This window comes from Pongo pygmaeus, chromosome 18, assembly GCF_028885625.2.
Source record: "Pongo pygmaeus isolate AG05252 chromosome 18, NHGRI_mPonPyg2-v2.0_pri, whole genome shotgun sequence".
Taxonomy (NCBI): domain Eukaryota; kingdom Metazoa; phylum Chordata; class Mammalia; order Primates; family Hominidae; genus Pongo; species Pongo pygmaeus.
The window spans coordinates 71,594,493-71,613,445 of NC_072391.2; the positions used below are offsets into that span (position 1 = coordinate 71,594,493).

Below are 18,953 nucleotides of genomic sequence, written 5' to 3' on the forward strand. Positions count from 1 at the left end.
AGGAAGGGCAGCAAAATAGAAAAAAAGAAAGAAAACCACAGTATTCAAATATATGTCAGTCAGGTTAGACAAGGAGTAACTTGGATCAACTGATCCACAAACTGACATGCCTTGTACTGAACACCCTTCAGGGAAGACACATGTCGCTCCGGTCCTGCAATGCGTGTGGACCGTGCAGAGCAGAGGCAGGAGTGGGGTGCGCCGAGGGCGGGCCTTGGTCTACATGGACAGTTTTAGGCACGTGATTTATAATACTTTGTGGACATCTAACAGGTTAATAAAATATATATTATATAAATGTATCTCCTACTGTACACACTGCTCTCTTGTGCAGCCACTGTGATCTCATGCCCCAAACTCAACCAAAGGAATGCCAGGCTGAACCATGATGCCTGGACCCCTCCCTCTCACACCCCAGACTCGGCATCTCCACACTGGAGGAATGAGGCGGGATGGCCAAGAATATTGCTTCTATGAAGCCCATATTCTGCAAAGGTTGATGAATCGCCAAAATACAACATTTAGCCAATGCCTACTAGAGTGGGTACACGCAGCAAACGGACAGAAAGAAAAAAAACAGAGCAAATCCTCCATCTTTTAATGTGATAACTTTCCACACCCTCTCCACGTAGAGGCACAAAGGAGCTTGTCTGGGAAGTTTGTCTGGAGTGTGCAGAAAGGTCAGGCTGGACTGCCTGTCACATCCTGAGACCACACTAAACCTTTATAAGCCATTGTCTCTGACCTGTATTGTAGCCTGAAAAATAAAGCAAAGTGAGTCAAACCTCTGGCTCCCACTTCCTGCCCTGCTGCTCCCCACACCCATCTTCAAGGACCTCTCCCACCACAGTCCCGCCTCCTGATGAAGCGCAGAGCTTCCGGAGTGACTGTAGCCTCAGCAGGGCCAGTCCAGACACGGCTGAGTCCTGTGCTGCCCTGGAGGAGGAAGGTTCCTGGGATCCTGCTGCCCCGGGACTCGGGATCCAGCCTCTCAGTGCAGATGGACTGTTCAACTTCACAAACTTCCGGTCCCTTCCCCTCCCCAGCTGCCCTTGTCTAGGGAGGCTCATGCTTTGCTTCAATGAAGTGAGGAGACCACAGAAATACCCATGGCCATGGGGCTGTGACCAGCAGTGGCTGATTAGGGTGGAAACTGGAAAGCGTCACTGTCTCAGCAGAAGAAAGCAGGACCCCACACAGCCTGGGGAACGGCTGCCCACCCACTCCTCGGTGAAGACCATGGCCCTGGCGAGGCCCCAAGGTGCTTCTGAGAGATGAACGAGACACCTCAGTCATGGCACACTGGGTGGTGTGCTTCCCCTCCAAGTCCTGTCTTTGTTTTACACAGTCATATGAAAGAAATAACCCCATTGCCCAAATCAAGCCTGGAGGAGATGCGTTACTATATACATTTTTTTCTTTAAAAAAATTTTTTTTTTTTTGGTGGTTTTCTTAAAAAAAGCCTTTGAGTTGCAGGTCAGGTGAGTTGGTTCTGGAAGTACCGGAAGTTCTGTTGGTATGAGAGACTTGTCTACAGGCAGGTAAACCCAAGTTTGCCAAACAAAGGCGGTAACCCCAGCGGCCAGCTGCTGCTGCTGCACGGTGAGGAGGAGGAGGACACCATGGACATGAGTGGAGGCTGGACGGGACAACGCAGTGGACAGCTGCTGATGCTCTAACACAGGGTTGGTATCACCTCTGAGAAGAGCGAGGTGAGTGGGGATGCTATACAAGAGGGCTGTACAAACTGGGCACTGGATAGGTAGTTCCTTTGGTGGTCAAGGTGGCTCTACCTGTCCTTGAGCTCTCGTGTCACTCGCTTGGTGATCCGTCCACACATCAGGCCAATCAGGAACAATATACAGATGCTCCCACTGATCACAGAGAGAATGTAGTTCTTAGATGGAGATGTCATTACTTGCATGGCAAGATCAGAGAAGCCATCTGCTGGGGCCACCTAGAATGACACAGGGCAATGTGATTCTCTGAGAGAGCACTGGGCTGGTGGCAGTGCTAGGTCTAACTTATCCTTCTCAGTTCCTAGTTTAATTTATGTCTTTTCTTTTGGAGAGGGAGGGCAGGAGATAAGAAAAATCAACACAGAGCTACAACTCTTTTTCCTGATCATAAAACTATACACACGTCTACTGCACAAAATTAGAAATACAGAAAGAGACAAAGTGGTGCAGTCACCCACAATTCCATCACAGTGATCACCACTAACATCATGACACTGAAGATGTGTCAGGCCCTGGACGAAGGGCTCCCCCTGCCCTCGCTCATTTAGCACTCACACCAAGCCTAGCAGGCAGATTTCACCACTCCCATACTCTGGATGGAGAGTCAGTGCCCGGGCGTGAGCATGGTTAAATGACTTCTATAAGGCCATGGGTTCTTCTATCTTTTGATTTAGGCTCTTTAACTGCGTTTGCTGCCTTTCTTTAAAAAACAAAGATAAAAGTTGAGATTGTTTTATATATCCTATATTTTGTAAATTCTATTTTTTTTTTTTTTTTGAGACGAAGTCTGTTACGCAGGCATTGTGCAGTGGCATGATGTCAGCTCACCACAACCTCCACTTCCCAGGTTTAAGCGATTCTCCTCCCTCACCCACACGAGTAGCTGGGAGTACAGGTGCACGCCACCATGCACAGCTAATTTTTTTGGTATTTTTAGCAGAGACGGGGTTTCACTATGTTGGGCAGGCTGGTCTCGAACTCCTGACCCCGTGATCCACCTGCCTCGGCCTCCCAAAGTGCTGGGATTACAGGCATGAGCCACCACGCCCAGCCTTGTAAATTCTATATTATTTGTAAATTCTATATTTTGGCTTTTTTTTCATTGAGTTGGGGTCTCACTCTGTTGCCCAGGTTGGTGTACAGTGGTGTGATCAAAGCTCACTACAACCTCCAACTCCTGGGCTCAAAGGATCCTCCTACCTCAGCCTCCTGAGTAGCTGAGACTACAAGTGCACCACCATGCCTGGCTAATTAAAAAATTTTTTTTGGCCAGGCATGGTGGCTCACGCCTGTGATCCCAGCACTTTGGGAGGCCGAGATGGTGGACCATGAAGTCAGGAGTTCGAGACCAGCCTGGCCAACATGGTGAAGCCCTGTCTCTACTAAAAATACAAAAATTAGCTGGGCGTGGTGGCGCTCGCCTGCAATCCCAGCTACGGGGGAGGCTGAGGCAGGAGAATCGCTTGAACCCGGGAGGCGGAGGTTGCAGTGAGCCAAGACTGCACTACTAGACTCCAGACTGGGCAATAGGACGAGAATCCGTCTCAAAAAAAAAAAAAAAAAAATTTTTTTTTTTTTGTTAGAGATGGGGTCTCCCTATGTTGCCCAAGCTGGTCTCGAACTCCTGGGCTCAAGTGATCCTCCTGCCTCGGTCTCCCAAGGTGCTGGGATTATAGGTGTGAGCCACTGCACCCAGCCTGTATTTTGACTTTTTTCATTCACCATTATATCATAAGCATCTCCCACATCAAAAACAATGTGCAGGCAGAGACCAGCCTGGACAACATAGCTGAGACCTTGTCTCCACAAAAAATTATAAAATTAGCTGGGTGTGGTGGCGTGCACCTGTGGTCCCAGCTACTCAAGGAGGATCACTTGAGCCCAGGAGTTTGAGGCTGCAGTGAGCCATGTTTGCACCACTGCACCGCAAACAAGACTTATATTGACAGAATATATTTAACCGCCCTCCACTTGCGGACATTTATAATTTAACCTCAGCTAGTTTTCATCCTCAGTTTTCCACTGCTTTCCCTAACGGACCTTGATGGTAGCCTGCTATGGCAGAATCAGGACTGAAAGGGTCCCCAGGTGCACATGTCCCCATTCTTTTGCATCCCAGCCTGGCTGCTGAGGTGGTGTGGCCCAGAGGCATCTGGGCTGTTTCTATGCTCATATCATGTACACAGAACAGAGTAGGGAGGCGTGAGATGAATGAGATTTGAGCTCCAATAGTTGCCAACACAAAACAAGCCGTGAGTTACTCTGAGCCACTCTGAAGCAATAATACACAGCTCAAAGGAGTGGACACAATGAGGCAGAATGAAGTAACGCAGCATTTCCTGCTGCCGCTTCTCTGAGCCACTGGCTTTAAAGGCAACTTTCTTCCCTTGGGAGAAGGATGAGGAGAGTGTTGACTACTGTGACAGACAGGAGCCCTCCCTTGTACCTCCCTGCTGTCGAGCTATGAAGACTTTCTCTGATGGTTCCTCTTGCCTTGTTACCCTTGACTTGGAAGTACGTGGGTGATAAAATTGGCCAGGAAGGAGGGGCGGTCCTGGGATTTCTCTCTTGATCTTAGGCCACTGCAAATGTCTATCCCAATATGAGTCGATACAAAAGCATGGATCTAAAAACCAGAGGGACTCTGGGCAAGTCATGACCTCTGAAGTCAGTTTCCTCCACTGTAAAGTGAGGAAACAGTCATTCTACTTACCTCACAGGGTTTCAAGGTTCAAATCAGGCAATACATCCACCAAAGTGTTATGTAAACTACAAAGCAATGTATACATGAGAAGAACTGTTATTCTTCTCACTGAGGCTGAACCTCTGTAGGAAAAATTTCCCCTAGCCCAAGTCTACCTGGGTATCATACACATTCATGAGTGTCCTACAGTCTTTCTTCATCCCCTTCTTCTCCATGTTCCAGACCAGATGAGTACTGGCCTCACACATGTATTTTTCTCCTAAAGACTGTAAAATGATAAAAGCAAGCTTCAACATAGGCGAGGCTGGATTTCTTTCTTTTGCCATGGGTGTGACATCTCTTTTGTCTTTGGGTGACTCACTTTTCAGCGGTGAACAGTGGGAGAAATGAGAAAGGAGTGGCCCTGGCAAAGCCTTGCAGACAGCCCGATGTACAGGGAGACGGCTCCAGGCTCATGGACAGCCAAGGAATTCTAAAAGCACACTGACCACGTTTACTATTTTTTAGTAGAGACGGGATTTCACAGTGTTAGCCAGGTTGGTCTCGATCTCCTGACCTCATGATCTGCCCACCTCGGCCTCCCAAAATGCTGAGATTACAGGCGCGAGCCACCGCGCCCGGCCCTGACCACGTTTTCAAACACACTTATTGCTAGTCTCACAATAAGGCCAAGACCAGTGCAATATCTAAAAGAGGCTGGACAGCCACAGCGAGGATAGTGGTATGGCCTTTGCTCAAGGATGACATGCAAATTGGTGAAGTGTTCCATTTTTTTAAATTTTTTTAAAAAAGGAGATTCTCTTGGTCATTACCTTTGCTGCGTAACTCCACATCTCAATCCGGTCATTAAGGCGCTTTTTGCACTCAGGCTGTAACCTCACCCGCTTATCCTCCAGTGCTTCCATGAGACAGGACATTTCTGTGGGAGGAAACGAATAATAAGAAGAACCTGAAACTGTACAGAATAGAGAAATTTCGGTACAGATGGGGAAAAGGGTACACAACCACCAGAGAATTCAGATCTGTAGGCTCAACAAAGTTAAATATATACTAGGAAACTTGAGCCAGGATCCAACAATGGAGAGAAATGATATGTAACCTCCAGGGTTGGCGTCCAAAGCCTCTCTTAAAACCTCCTTATTTTTAGAGCCAGGTGTGGTGGCAAACACCTGTAATCCCAGATACTTGGAAAGCTGAGGCAGGAGGATCCCTTGAGCCCAGGAGTTTGAGACTACAATATAGTAAGACCTTGTTTCAAAAAATTAAGACGAAAACAGGCTGGGCATAGTGGCTCATGCCTGTAATCCCAGCACTTTGGGAGGCCGAGGTGGGTGGATCACTTGAAGTCAGGAGTTTGAGACTAGCCTGGCCAACATGGCAAAACCCTGTCTCTACTCAAAAAATACAAAAATGAGCCAGGCATGGTGGTGGGCGCCTGTAGTCTCAGTTACTCAGGAGGTTACGGTGGGAAAATCACTTGAACCCAGGAGGCGGAGGTTGCAGTGAGCTGAGATCTATGCCACCACACTCCAGCCTGGGCGACAGAGTGAGACTCTGTCTCAAAAAAATAAATAAAAATAAAAACAAACAACTTCTATTAGCTTTATTGGGCACACGTGGCTTAAAAGGAACTCTCACACTTGCCTTGGCTCCCTCCTCACACAGAACCTGTCTGCTAAGTCCACTGTGGCCACCGGGGAAATGTATGAAGCTGGCTTCTAGTTTGGGCATCAGGAAAAGGACCATGATGATGACTTTAACTTCTGCTTCCCTAACAAATACCTCAACTCTCCCTGTTCATCAAATCTTTAGCTCCGGTCATGACGAGGTGAGTTCAAACTTGCAGGCTTATTCCTAAATTCATGATGCCATAAAGGCCTAGTTTTGGCATCACCCAGGTCCCCAGGGAATGTTGTCTATGACTGGGCTACAACTACAGACCATACAGACCACAGTAGCTGCAACTGATGTCTAAGAGGGAGTCTTCGCTCTTCCCAAGAGAGTTCAGACAGGATCAGAGTGAACATAGAGACTTACGACGTCCGCGGCCGGGGGTGATGGCTGCGCAGTGGTGTTTAATGTCCAGGGCACAAGCAGTATGAAGTACCGGGTCAACAAAGATGTCTGCTTTGCTTTCCTTCAGCATGTTTAACACTTCCTGGAAAGGGAGGGTCATTGCGGACAGAGCTTTTGAAGGAGAAATGCATCAGATCTGTTGTCTGTAAATACTTCATATACAAATAAAAAAGGGTGGAAATTTGAGGGCTAACAACAGAGACCACTTTGGGACAGGTTGCAAGGTGGTGATGATGTATAGAATGCAGAATTTAATTGAGTAACTACCTTTTAGGGATACAAAACTGTGTGTTTAAAAAAAGCAGGGGACTGTAAGTGACTATGACTATAAGATCAGATTTGGCTTTTTGGCATTCCCATATGTCATGTCATATCATTTTAAAATACCTAAATGTTAATATTTTTATTGGTGTGATACAATTACTGTGTTACTTTAAGAAATATGAAAACATGTGAAGTCTTAAAATCAGAGTAATATGCTACATTAAAATTCTCAATCAGGACTGGGGGTGGTGGCTCATGCCTGTAATCCCAGCACTTTGGGAGGCCGAGGTAGGAGTCTGAGACCCATGTGGGTAACATAGCAAGATCCCCACCTCTACAGAAAATTATTAAAAAAAAAATTAGCTGGGCATAATCGTGTGCCCTGTGGTCCTAGCCACAGGGAGGTTGAGGTGGGAGGATCGCTTGAGCCCAGTTTGAGGTCCAGTGAGCTATGACTGCACCACTGCACTCTATCCTGGGAGACAGAGTGAGACCCTATCTCAAACAAAAACAAAAACAAAAAAATCCCAATTAGATAAAGGCACATTTGTTTACAAAATGTTCTACTTTACCTCTGTTGTCCTCAGAAAGAAAAACAGAATGGACAGGGCATAACATCTACTACAAGAGCAGTTCTTATTTGTGTTTACAGATGTCCTGAATGAGAGGAATAGCAACATGACGCAACTGAAATCAACTCTGCAGATTCTCCATTTATACATAAAGGAACTATGGGAGGTAAAGATAGGCCAGAAATGTTTCCATAAATAAAAGTCAGCATGCTCCAGACAAGACTCTAGTCCCTATAAACAACAGTAAGAGAAATCAAAACCAAAAACCAAAGGCCAAATAGTATTCTAAAATCCTCCCCAAAGTTATATGGGATCATGTGATGATAAAGGAGGCAAAGGAAAATATACAGATCTAGCTTTCAACATTTTTAACAGACGAAAAAATTTGCACACAATATTCTCAATTATTTCATAATGATATCAATGAAATTCTTTTTTAAAAGGTTAATTTTGGCTGGGTGCGGTGGCTCACACCTGTAATCCCAGCACTTTGGAAGGCCGAGGCGGGCGGATCACGAGGTCAGGAGATCGAGACCATCCTGGCTAACATGGTGAAACCCTGTCTCTACTAAAAATACAGAAAATTAGTCAGGCATGGTGGCGGGCGCCTATAGTACCAGCTACTTGGGAGGCTGAGGCAGGAGAATGGCATGAACCCGGGAGGCGCAGCTTGCAGTGAGCCGAGATGGCGCCATTGCACTCCAGCCTGGGCAATAGAGAAAGACTCCATCTCAAAAAAAAAAAAAGATCAAGTATATTATTTCATTTTCAATTTTGCAAGATAATGTATGCTTAATGATCATATTTTGACAAAAAAAATTTTTTTTTTGAGATGGAGTCTCACTGTTGCCAGGCTGGAGTGCAGTGGTACGATCTCAGCTCACTGTAACCTCTGCCTCCTGGGTTCAAGCGATTCTTCTGCTTCAGCCTCCCGAGTAGCTGGGACTACAGGCATGCGCCACCACGCCCAGCTAATTTTCGTATTTTTAGTAAAGACAGGGTTTCACCATGTTGGCCAGGATGGTCTCGATCTCTTGACCTCGTGATCCGGCCACCTTGGCCTCCCAAAGTGCTGGGATCATAGGCATGAGCCACCGACCTGGCTGACAAATGTTTTTATATAACATTTCTGAAATGAACTAGTTTTAGTTTCATTGATTTCTATGAATGTGGAACACTTACTGATATATTGCTACTGGCATTTTGCTTTGGCATTACACTCACAATGTCTTTAAACAATGATCTAGTCATGGCGATGAGACATACTCATGTAATTAGTACATGTGAAAAGAATATTCACGGCCGGGCGCGGTGGCTCACGCCTGTAATCCCAGCACTTTGGGAGGTTGAGGCAGGTGGATCACGAGGTCAGGAGATCGACATCATCCTGGCTAACATGGTGAAACCCCATCTCCACTAAAAATACAAAAATTAGCCAGGCGTTGGCTGGGCGCAGCGGCTCACACCTGTAATCCCAGCACTTTGGGAGGTTGAGGCGGGTGGATCACGAGGTCAGGAGATCGAGATCATCCTGGCTAACACGGTGAAACCCCATCTCCACTAAAAATACAAAAATTAGCCAGGCGTTGGCTGGGCGCAGTGGCTCACACCTGTAATTCTAGCACTTTGGGAGGCCAGGGTGGGCAGATCACCAGGTCAGGAGATCGAGACCATCCTGGCTAACACGGTGAAACCCCGTCTCTACTAAAAATACAAAAAATTAGCCGGGCGTGGTGGTGGGAGCCTGTAGTCCCAGCTACTTGGGAGGCTGAGGCAGGAGAATGGTGTGAACCCGGGAGGCGGAGCTTGCAGTGAGATCACGCCACTGCACTCCAGGCTGGGTGACAGAGTGAGACTTCGTCTCAAAAAAAAAAAAGAAAAGAAAAGAATATTCACATTATAGGAGATAAGCAGTCAAGACCAAATGAAAGTTTGGTAAGAAGGAACAGCAAGAAAAGAGTGCTGGGCAGAAGGTTTAGATTTTTGGTTTTATTACCAAGGTAGGCAGACTACAGCATTAAAAGGAAGAAGAGGAAAAAAAAAATAAGAAAATGAAGTGAGGAAAATGAGGTGACGGTGGTTACCTTTTTACACAATTCTGTTTTGATCTTGAGCAGATTGACCTTGAGGCACTCCTCCACCTGACCTGTCTGCTCTTGGGCTGCTGCTTCTTCAGCACATAGACTGGAGATCTGTTCAGGAGATACAAAAAACAAAGCCACCCCACTGAGCACAGAAATGAACTGAATTTCTTTTTTGTTTTGTTTTGTTTTTTGAAACAGAGCCAAGCTCTGTCGCCCAGGCTGGAGTGCAGTGGTGCGATCTTGGCTCACTGCAACCTCTGCCTCCCAGGTTCAAGTGATCCTCCTGCCTCAGCCTAATGAGCAGCTGGGACTACAGGCGCATGCTACCATGCCTGGCTGATTTTTTTTTTCTTTTTTTTTAGACAGAGTCTTGCTCTTGTTGCCCAGGCTAAAGTACAATGGCACGATCTCGGCTCACCGCAACCTCCGCCTCTCGTGTTCAAGTGCTTCTCCTGCCTCAGCCTCCTGAGTAGCTGGAATTACAGGTATGTGCCACCACGCCCAGCTAATTTTGTACTTTTAGTAGAGACAGAGTTTCTCCATGTTGGTCAGGCTGGTCTCAAACTCCTGATCTCAGGTGATCGCCCACCTTGGCTTCCCAAAGGGCTGGGATTACAGGGCATGAGCCACCGCAACTGACCTGATTTTTGTATTTTTAGTAGAGATGGGGTTTCGCCATGTTAGCCAGGCTGGTCTCGAACTACCTTGGCCTCAGGTGATCCTCCTACCTTGGCCTCCCAAACTGCTGGGATTATAGGTGTGAGCCACTACACCCGGCCCGAACTGACAGTTTCAAAAGCAGTTGAGTCCAGTGATTCCAATCAGCTCTGGACCCCGCAGGATCTGTGACCCCTCTTCACTGGCCTACTGCTGTTTTACAAGCCATGGGCAGTAGCACTGCTATCACCAGAACCCTTGGTCTCTAAACATGTCAGTTTGATGATCCTCCCACATCTGTGCCAGGGCTCATCTCAAACAGTTTCCTGGTGGGTTTTATGCTCCTCCTCCTGTATTGGATGCCAGGCTTCATTCTTCACAAGGACTGGCACACACAGTGGAAAATCAATAAATGTCATATCTTTACGCTGTCAACACTGAAACTTGAGTCAGATCTCAGGACTTGTCAAAAAGAAGGCTGCTACTTGATTCCACAGGAGCAAGGTTATATATAACCAGATAAAATACGAAAAGCAAACACTTGACATTCACATAGGTTCAGGGTCAAACCAGACTCACAACTTCAAAGTGTGCACACGTGCGTACCTGCACATACACGCACAGATACACAGGAGTTGAGAAACATAGCCCACAGCAAAGACAAAAACATTAACTTTCTTTGGACAGTTTTATGAGTGAGCTTTTTTGTAACGGCTTTTGTTATGCGCTCCTGAAATTAACACATGTTGAACACGGCTCTCCACAAAGCCTTTTCTAGCTAAGAAGTACAATAATTTCCAAAGATGGGCACTTCCTTAGAGCCATTACAGAACTACTTTTTTTTTTTTCTTTTGTTGAGACGGAATCTCGCTCTGTCGCCCAGGCTGGAGTGCAGTGGTACGATCTTGGCTCACTGCAAGCTCTGCCTCCTGGGTTCATGCCATTCTCCTGCCTCAGCCTCCCGGGTAGCTGGGACTACAGGCGCCCGCCACCAGGCAGGGCTAATGTTTTTTTTTTTTTTCAGTAGAGACGGGGTTTCACCGTGTTAGCCAGGATGGTCTCGATCTCCTGACCTCATGATCCACCCACCTCAGCCTCCCTAAGTGATGAGATTACAGGGGTGAGCCACCACGCCCGGCCTTTTTTTTTGAGACAGAGTCTTCCTCTGTTGCCCAGGCTGGGGTGCAGTGGCATGATCTCAGCTCACTGCAACCTCCGCCTCCCGGGATCTCAGCTCAATGCAACCTCCGCCTCCCAGGTTCAAGCGATTCTCCTGCCTCAGCCTCCTGAGTAGCTGGGATTACTGGTGCGCGCCACCACGCCTGGCTAATTTTTTGTATTTTTAGTAGAGACAGATTTCTCCATGTTAGCCAGGCTGGTTTCAAACTCCTGACCTCAGGTGATCCACCTCCTTGGCCTCTCAAAGTGCTGGGATTACAGGCCTGAGCCACCGTGCCCAGCTGGAAGTACTTTTATCTTTCTGGCAAGTCTTGGGTTTACCATCCAGAATAACGAGAAGGAAGAACAAATTTACAGAGAGCTATAATGAAAGAACACCCTTGTTCAACAGAGAAATATGGAACAACGCTTTAGAGTGTCAGGACTAACGCCAAGTTGAATTCAGTGTTACAGAGAACAGGAATGCAGACCATGGAGAGCCCTAGAAGATGGCCTTCAATTCACCAGATCATTCACGGCTGAAAGGAGAGAAAGTAAACAACTTTTCTCCAATGGAAACTTCTCTGAGCAGCTCTGTGCGTAACCACTTTTGCATGCAAATCCCACCTCGTCTGAGCAGTGCAGCTGGAGCTGAGGATCCAGGCGGTAGTCCAGGGCGGACTCCTGGATAATGATTCGGATCTGGTCTTCGCAGTCTGAAGACAGGCGCTGCATGTGACAAAGGGAGGATACATGGGCTGATCAGAAAACGAAGCTTTTATACAAAAGCAGGACATGAAAAAAACCAAAAAACAACAACAAAAAGAACAAGAAAAAACAAAACGTCTGTTTTTGATCTGGCCCCTTAGCCCCCCAGGTTTGGGAAGATATGAAAAAGGTCTTGGGAAAATGGGAGCAAGCTAGGGATTTCAAAAGAGAAAATTCCCAGGGACAGAGGCTCCATAAATACACCTTTGTGGACAGCCCAGGCCAGTTTACCTGGTCAGCATATCTCAGCTTGAGGCAAGAGATGACTTGTCCTTCTAATTCTGAATCATCCTTGGCCTTAGTCAGGATACCGTGACAGAATTTAGGAATGTCAGCTTTACAGGCTTTTCTTAGCATGGGGTTTAAGCGGTAATCTACAGTAGAAAGCAGTGAGCATGTGACAAAACATTCCACCTGATTCACACATTTTTAGATATCCACCTTCCTAAAGGGAGCATATTATGTCAATGACCATGACTACAACCATGGATTTATCTATTCAATAAACACTTACTGAGCTCTCACTACACTTTTTAATCAGCAATATGACTTAGTTAACGAGTACTTCTGGAGGTCCTCAGGAATCTTTCTACCCTGTGGGGTTTTGTGGGGACTCCAATACTCTAAGGAGTCCTCAGAAAAATCAAGGGGACATCAGCAACCTTCCCCATAACAGATACTTTTGAGAACACTGAAAAAGAAATACAATATCCAACTCACTGTGACCATTAACTTAAGAGGTCTTCCAACCCAGAGGTGAAATGTTTCTGTTCTGAACCAGATTACCCGTACATTCTCCTGGAACACTCATGAAGTTTTATTGAATTTCTAGATTTTTCTTTCCAAGGATTGCCGGCCCTGATTCCTTCTGAATGTTCTTTAAGGGCAGTTTCTGGTTCTTGTGGCCTCCTCTGTCCCCTGCCTCTCCCTCCTTTTTTCTGGATGCTCCTCAAAGGAGGAAGTCCTCCTGCTCACACTCAGACTCCTCCCTTAAATTCCCAGGCAACAAAGCCCTGGGAGTCTGAGTAGGTCACTCTACAGCCACTGAATTCCTTTTCAGATACCCCACAGGGCCAGGAGAGCCAAGCCAAGATCTTACCTGTGTTCTGGGTGATCTGGCGCTTGGTTATCATCTGTTTGCATTTGGGATCCATCAATTCACTGTTTTTATTTTGCTTCAAGCACTGCAACATGGTTTTAGAATCTGCTTCTGGACAGAACCTCTGCAAAGAAACAGTTTTATAAAAACAGCTATCTAAATATGGCGATTAACTCTATCTGCGACCACTTTTATTTTTCTGGAGACGGAGACTCGCTGTGTCACCCACGCTGAAGTGCAGTGGCACGATCTCGGCTTACTGCAACCTCCGCCTCCCAAGTTCAAGCGATTCTCCTGCCTCAGCCTCCCGAGTCAGCCTCCTGAGTAGGGGGGATTACAGGCATGTGTCACCATGCCCCACTCATTTTTGTGTGTTTTTTTTTTTTTTAGTAGAGACGAGGTTTCACCGTGTTGGCCAGGCTGGTCTTGAACTCCTGGTATCAGGTGATCCACCCGCTTCGGCTTCCCAAAGTGCTGGGATTGCAAGCATGAGCCACCACGCCTGGCCACCGTTTTTTTTTTTTTTTAAAGGCTAGTCAAGTGAAGCAACAGGAATGTAGAACAAATAAATCTGTAAGTAGCTGTGATCAATTAGTTGTAAACAGCACTGCACTTGGACCAGCCTGTGATCACCCTTAACATCCATCCGAAAGCTGATGAAAGCAGCAGCCTGAAGGCATCACGTGGTACAAGAGGAGCAGGTAGGCCTGAACCAATACCCCACCCCAACTTCCCCTTTCTTACTTATTCTCTACTATTTCTCACCTTTCTTTCTACTGCCTCACTGGTTCTTCTACAGGATTGGTTCCCTATCTAGAGGGTGATGTTAAGTCTGATGGCATCTCAGGAACTTACTTATTGTTTAAGCATGAATGTAACACTGTGCCAGGTGGCTGTACAGCCCTCAAGCCCTACCTACCCAACTCTAGTGGGAAAACCTAGGAATTCTCCACTAACCAATGTGAACAAGGATGTGGGGTAAGGACCCATTTGGTTCGTCTTAACTAAAGGGCTATAATCCTACCAAGCAGTAAAGGGCTAGGGTCCTGTACACCTATTGCTGTCCTTTAAGTCAGGGATCAGTTGTGGACTAGTAATAAACTCCATATCTGTTCTGCTAATCCTCAAGTCTTCAAGTGTCACAGTGTCTGATAAACTCTGGTTGAGACACCTGAGCATTAAGCCTCTCTTCCTAATTCTGTTTCTAGTTCTCTAAAGCGTGTGATTGTAATCTGCTGACATCTTGTTATGGAGACATGGAATGCTCGCTGACTTTTAGAAAATTTTCCAAAGCTCTCTCACATCAGAGCCTGACATTTCCATTTTTACATATGACTCAATTTCATTAGGCCAGTGAAAAAGACTTACACTGTAACTTTCAAAATTCTCTCTGGAATTTGATAGTGTAAAAAGTAGCATTTTACTTTAAAGGAAAGCTGAAATAAAAGAGCTAGAACCTTTAAGTTTAAAAAAAAATTTTTTTTTTCTTTTTTGAGACAGAGTCTTGCTCTGTCACTCAGGCTGGAGTGCAGTGGCATGATCTCAGCTCACTGCAGCCTGCGCCTCCCGGGAGCGATTCTCCTGCCTCAGCCTCCTGAGTAGCTGGGACTACAGGCATATGCCACCACACCCAGCTAATTTTTGTATTTTTAGTAGAGACGGGGTTTCACCGTGTTGGCCAGGCTGGTCTCGAACTCCTGACCTCAGGTGATCCTCCGCCTTGGCCTCTGAAAGTGCTGGGATTACAGGCGTGAGCCACCGCACCCGGCCGAACCTTGAGTTTAATGTATGTGTGGCGAGATCAAGGAATCGACACCTACGTACTCAGGTCAGCCCTGCTGCAGGGAATATCTGCTGGAGGAGGGAATGAAGCAAAACAACCTGTGGAACAGAAAAATCTTCTGAATGTGCCAGATGGACGATCAGGACACTAGATGGTGACTTTTTCAGTATAGCTACCATTAATCATCCTCAAAACCAATCATTTATTTATTGCACATCCATTTACTTGTGCCTCAGGTCAAAGCGAGGTCAGTTATCCCAGCTCTGTGGTTTCCAAACTTGAGCCTGCATCAGAACCCCCTAGGGAGGCCGTAAAGGCAGTCTTCGTGCTCTACTCCCAGAGTTTCTGATTCAGCAGATCTGGAGGGGGGTCCAGGAACCCGCAGACTCCCAGGGGGAGCTGCTGCTGCTGCTCGTCTAGGGACCACACTTTGAGAAAGCTGAGCCTGAGGAAGTCGCTGCCATTATTTGTGCTTTGTTGTTTTGTTGTTCATCCGTGCTCAGCCCAATTGGTGTCGGCTCCTCACCTTTATCATCTGCTTGCAGACCCTCATGAGGGTGTAGTCTAGCTCTGGGTCCATCATCTCTGTCTCCTGCAGCTTAAATACTTTCTGGTGGCAGCGGGTGCTTAGCTGCTTCTTGTTTTCTTTCAGACATTCAATAATCTATGGCAAAAGAGTTATAGTCAAGTTGAGAGATGTCAGAGACTGCTCATCCATGTGTTCTGATTGAAGCATTCAGCTCCACTGTGCCTCCCATTTCTTTATCCATTTCTCATTCCCAGGCAATAGGAATCAGGACTTCCTTACCAAAGATAAGGATTTACAACCTTACAGCTGATAGCAAACCCAACTAGATAAAAACTCAGGATGACTGGCAGGCTGTGCTGGAGTCTAAGGAAAAGAAACACACCCAGGATTTCTGGTTTCTTCTGCCTTCCAGAGCTGCTCCTTGTCCACATTCGTTTTGGAGCACACAATAGGCTCTCTGCATTTTCCCAGAGCAACAGCTCCAACTAGACAGTGGGCACAAACCAGGAGGTTCAATTCAACCCACTATTTACCACCTGAGAAAGACTACTGGATGCTAGATATGAATCAGACCCAATTCTCAGCCTGATAAATTCACAGCTACACATGGCAAACTTATGTAAACAAGTAACTATGATTAAAAAAAGATGAGTTATCACTCAAAATACAAAGCATAAAGTGTCATAAGATGAATTTTAAGGTAGTGAATTAAGTATATCCTGAAATCTTCCCTTCCCTAAACCTTTAGATATCATGAAAAGAAAGAAGGAAAGCAGATGGGAAGGTGCAGCAGCTGGGGCTATCGCAGGAAGCCATAAGACTTCCGGGAAATCCTCAAGGCATGGCCAAGAATCACTAACTAGTTGAGGAACACTAATATCATAAGAAAGATGATAAATAAAATGAACCAAGGAGTCAAAAACTGAGGGAAAGGGGTAATAGAGCAATCAAAACAGAATTTTAAAATATATTTAAAATCCTCAGAACAACACAGAAGACAACAGTAAATAAGAATCAAGAATAGGTAGTTATGAAAAGAAGCAATGAGAAAGCTAGGAAATGAAAAACAAAACTTGATTGGTGGTCTCCCAGAGCAGAATGGACAAAGCTGAAGAATAAATTATATGCTGGGAAAGAGAACTGAGGAGTTACCTAAAATGTAGTACAAAGAAATGAAAAGTACCAAAGAAAAAGTTAAAGAGACATGGAAGACGGACTCAGATGCTCCAATTGTCTAACAGGAGTTCCAGAAGGAAGGAAAGGGAAAGCAGTATGTGAAAGAGCAAGGACTGAGAATGTCCCAGAACTGAAGGAAGACATAGATTGTGAGATTGAAAGAGCCAAGCGGAAACACACACAAAACAAAAACCATACCTAACCACATCACACTGAAATTACAGATCATTACAGACAAAGAGAAGACTCTAAAACCTATCAGAAACAGATAAACTACAAAGCAATGAGACTTAGATTGACATCAGACTTTGCATCAGCAACAGTCTGATACAAGAGGACAATGAAGTAATTATCTCAAAGGTTGAAGCCCCATGGCAATGCCCTTAACTAGAAGAGGTAGCCGAGTAGTAAGAGAACATTTTTTAAAAAATCACTTGTTTGTACTTCACTCCTGGCAATTCTGGATACGGTCCTGTTTCTGTGTATTAAAAAAAAGTGTCCTAGGTGATTCTGATGTGACGTCTAGTTAAGAACTTCTGTGCAATGGGAACACAGTGAAGTAATGGTTAATTTTGGAGGTGCAGAGCATTGAGAATGCTACAGAGGAGGAGGCATCTGAAGGATCATTAGGAGTTTACTAGGCAGACAAGGTAGGGAAGGATGAGGTAACCTGAAAGAGGGAAGAAAATGAATTAGAGAGGAGTGCAGGTGAAGAACTCAGGGAAACGCAGCCTGATGTAGCTTAAGAAGGGATGATTAGGTTGGAAGGGATGAGATGGGTCCTGTCTCACCACCAAAGAATTCATGACTAAAATGTTACCTTCTTATGGGCACCAGCTTTTGAAAAAATATTAAATATTACCTTCACATTACTTTTACAACTAGAAAAGCAAAAAGTTACCTGAGCGTTGCCATATTGCACAGTGGAACAGTAGTTTTTGATGTCACTCTTGCAGGCTTCATACAGATCTGGCTCCAGGCGTATGTCCTCCGTCTGCATGAAGGAGCCAGTGTGGAAAGATGAGCTTGGTTTAGACTGGAGATGTCATGTGTTCTATAGACTTATTTGTTGACTGCATCTTGTCTAGTGACCCTGGCTTCTACATAGCAAAGTGGCCTTGCAGCAAGAGAATCAGGCTTTACTTTCAATTCTGTCACCAACTAGCTGCATGGCCTTGGACCTTCTTTGCAAAACAGAATGCCAAGTCTACCCTGAAACACCTTATTTAGTCTTTCACAGGACTGCTGAGATGTGAAAATCACTTTGGAAAGTCAAAACCATTATATAAATGTAGAGTTCTACTTTTATTATTACTTTAATGAAAGAGCTAGGCTCAGTTAGGGAACCAAATCTTCCAGCTTGAAATAAGTCTCTCTCTTTTTTTTTTTTTTTTTTTTTTGAGACAGAGTCTCACTCTGTCACCCAGGCTGGAGTACAGTGGCACCATCTCAGCTCACTGCAACCTCCATGTCCTGGTTCAAGTGATTCTCCTGCCTCAGTCTCTAAAGTAGCTGGGATTACAGGTATGTGCCACCACAGCTGGCTAAGTTTGTATTTTTAGTAGAGATGGGGTGTCGCCATGTTGGCCAGGCTGGTCTTGAATTCCAGACCTCAAGTGATTTGACCGCATTGGCCTCCCAAAGTGCTGGAATTACAGGCATGAGCCACCTCGCTGGCCTAAGTCTCTTTTAGTACAGGCAGGGTTTCATCTCGCTGGCCAGGCTGGTTTTGAACTCCTGACCTCAAGCGATCCACCTGCCTCGACCTCCCAAAGTGCTGGGATTACCAGCATGAGCCACCGCATCCGGCCCCTGAGGACATTACTGATACAGTGATTGGATCACATGCTTAGTTAGAGCCTGTCTTACAGCTGGACTTCCAGTTATATGTGGGAAGAAAGGTTTTATCATTCAAAATCAAAAGAATGACACAGGAAGCTAATGGTCGTATGGTAAAACTTTTGCACAGGACTTCAAGTCTTAACCATCACAGTAGTGGATAAAATGCCTCCCCCTTGCCCTGGCCTCTCCCCAGCTTTCCAAGCCCTGGCCCACTGTGGTTTCGGGGAGCAAAAGCTGGGAGGCATTACCATCTCCAGCTCCTCCACGCGGAGCTGCCTGCGGCACTTCAGGGACACCCTGTGCTCCTTGGCTTCCTGCAGAGTGTCGTTGCGCACGGTCGTGCTCAGGCAGATCACCACGTCCACCCTGCAGATGAAAGGAGAAGCTTGAGGCTGGCTGGGGGCACACAAGGGCAGATGGCCTGACAGCTGGGCTGGGGGCGGTCACACCATTAAGAATTCAAGATGCCTTTTTGGGGAATATCTTTCCTGTAAGGCTCACC

The 18,953-nt window shown here is 46.0% G+C and overlaps 1 protein-coding gene across 1 annotated transcript in view; it reads right to left on the reverse strand.

Moving 5' to 3' along the window:
- Positions 1 to 581: 581 nt before the first annotated feature.
- GLG1 (golgi glycoprotein 1) overlaps positions 582 to 18,953 on the reverse strand; it is a 156,614-nt gene continuing 138,242 nt past the window's right edge. Inside the window, exons 17-27 of the mRNA XM_054452488.2 lie at positions 18,700 to 18,817; positions 17,511 to 17,603; positions 15,431 to 15,568; positions 13,122 to 13,245; positions 12,254 to 12,396; positions 11,882 to 11,983; positions 9,440 to 9,547; positions 6,481 to 6,601; positions 5,256 to 5,362; positions 1,794 to 1,957; positions 582 to 757 (exon numbers count right to left, since the gene is read on the reverse strand). Coding sequence (XP_054308463.2) covers positions 682 to 757; positions 1,794 to 1,957; positions 5,256 to 5,362; positions 6,481 to 6,601; positions 9,440 to 9,547; positions 11,882 to 11,983; positions 12,254 to 12,396; positions 13,122 to 13,245; positions 15,431 to 15,568; positions 17,511 to 17,603; positions 18,700 to 18,817 — 1,294 coding nt within the window. The 3' untranslated portion in view covers positions 582 to 681. The remainder of the gene's footprint in view (positions 758 to 1,793; positions 1,958 to 5,255; positions 5,363 to 6,480; positions 6,602 to 9,439; positions 9,548 to 11,881; positions 11,984 to 12,253; positions 12,397 to 13,121; positions 13,246 to 15,430; positions 15,569 to 17,510; positions 17,604 to 18,699; positions 18,818 to 18,953) is intronic.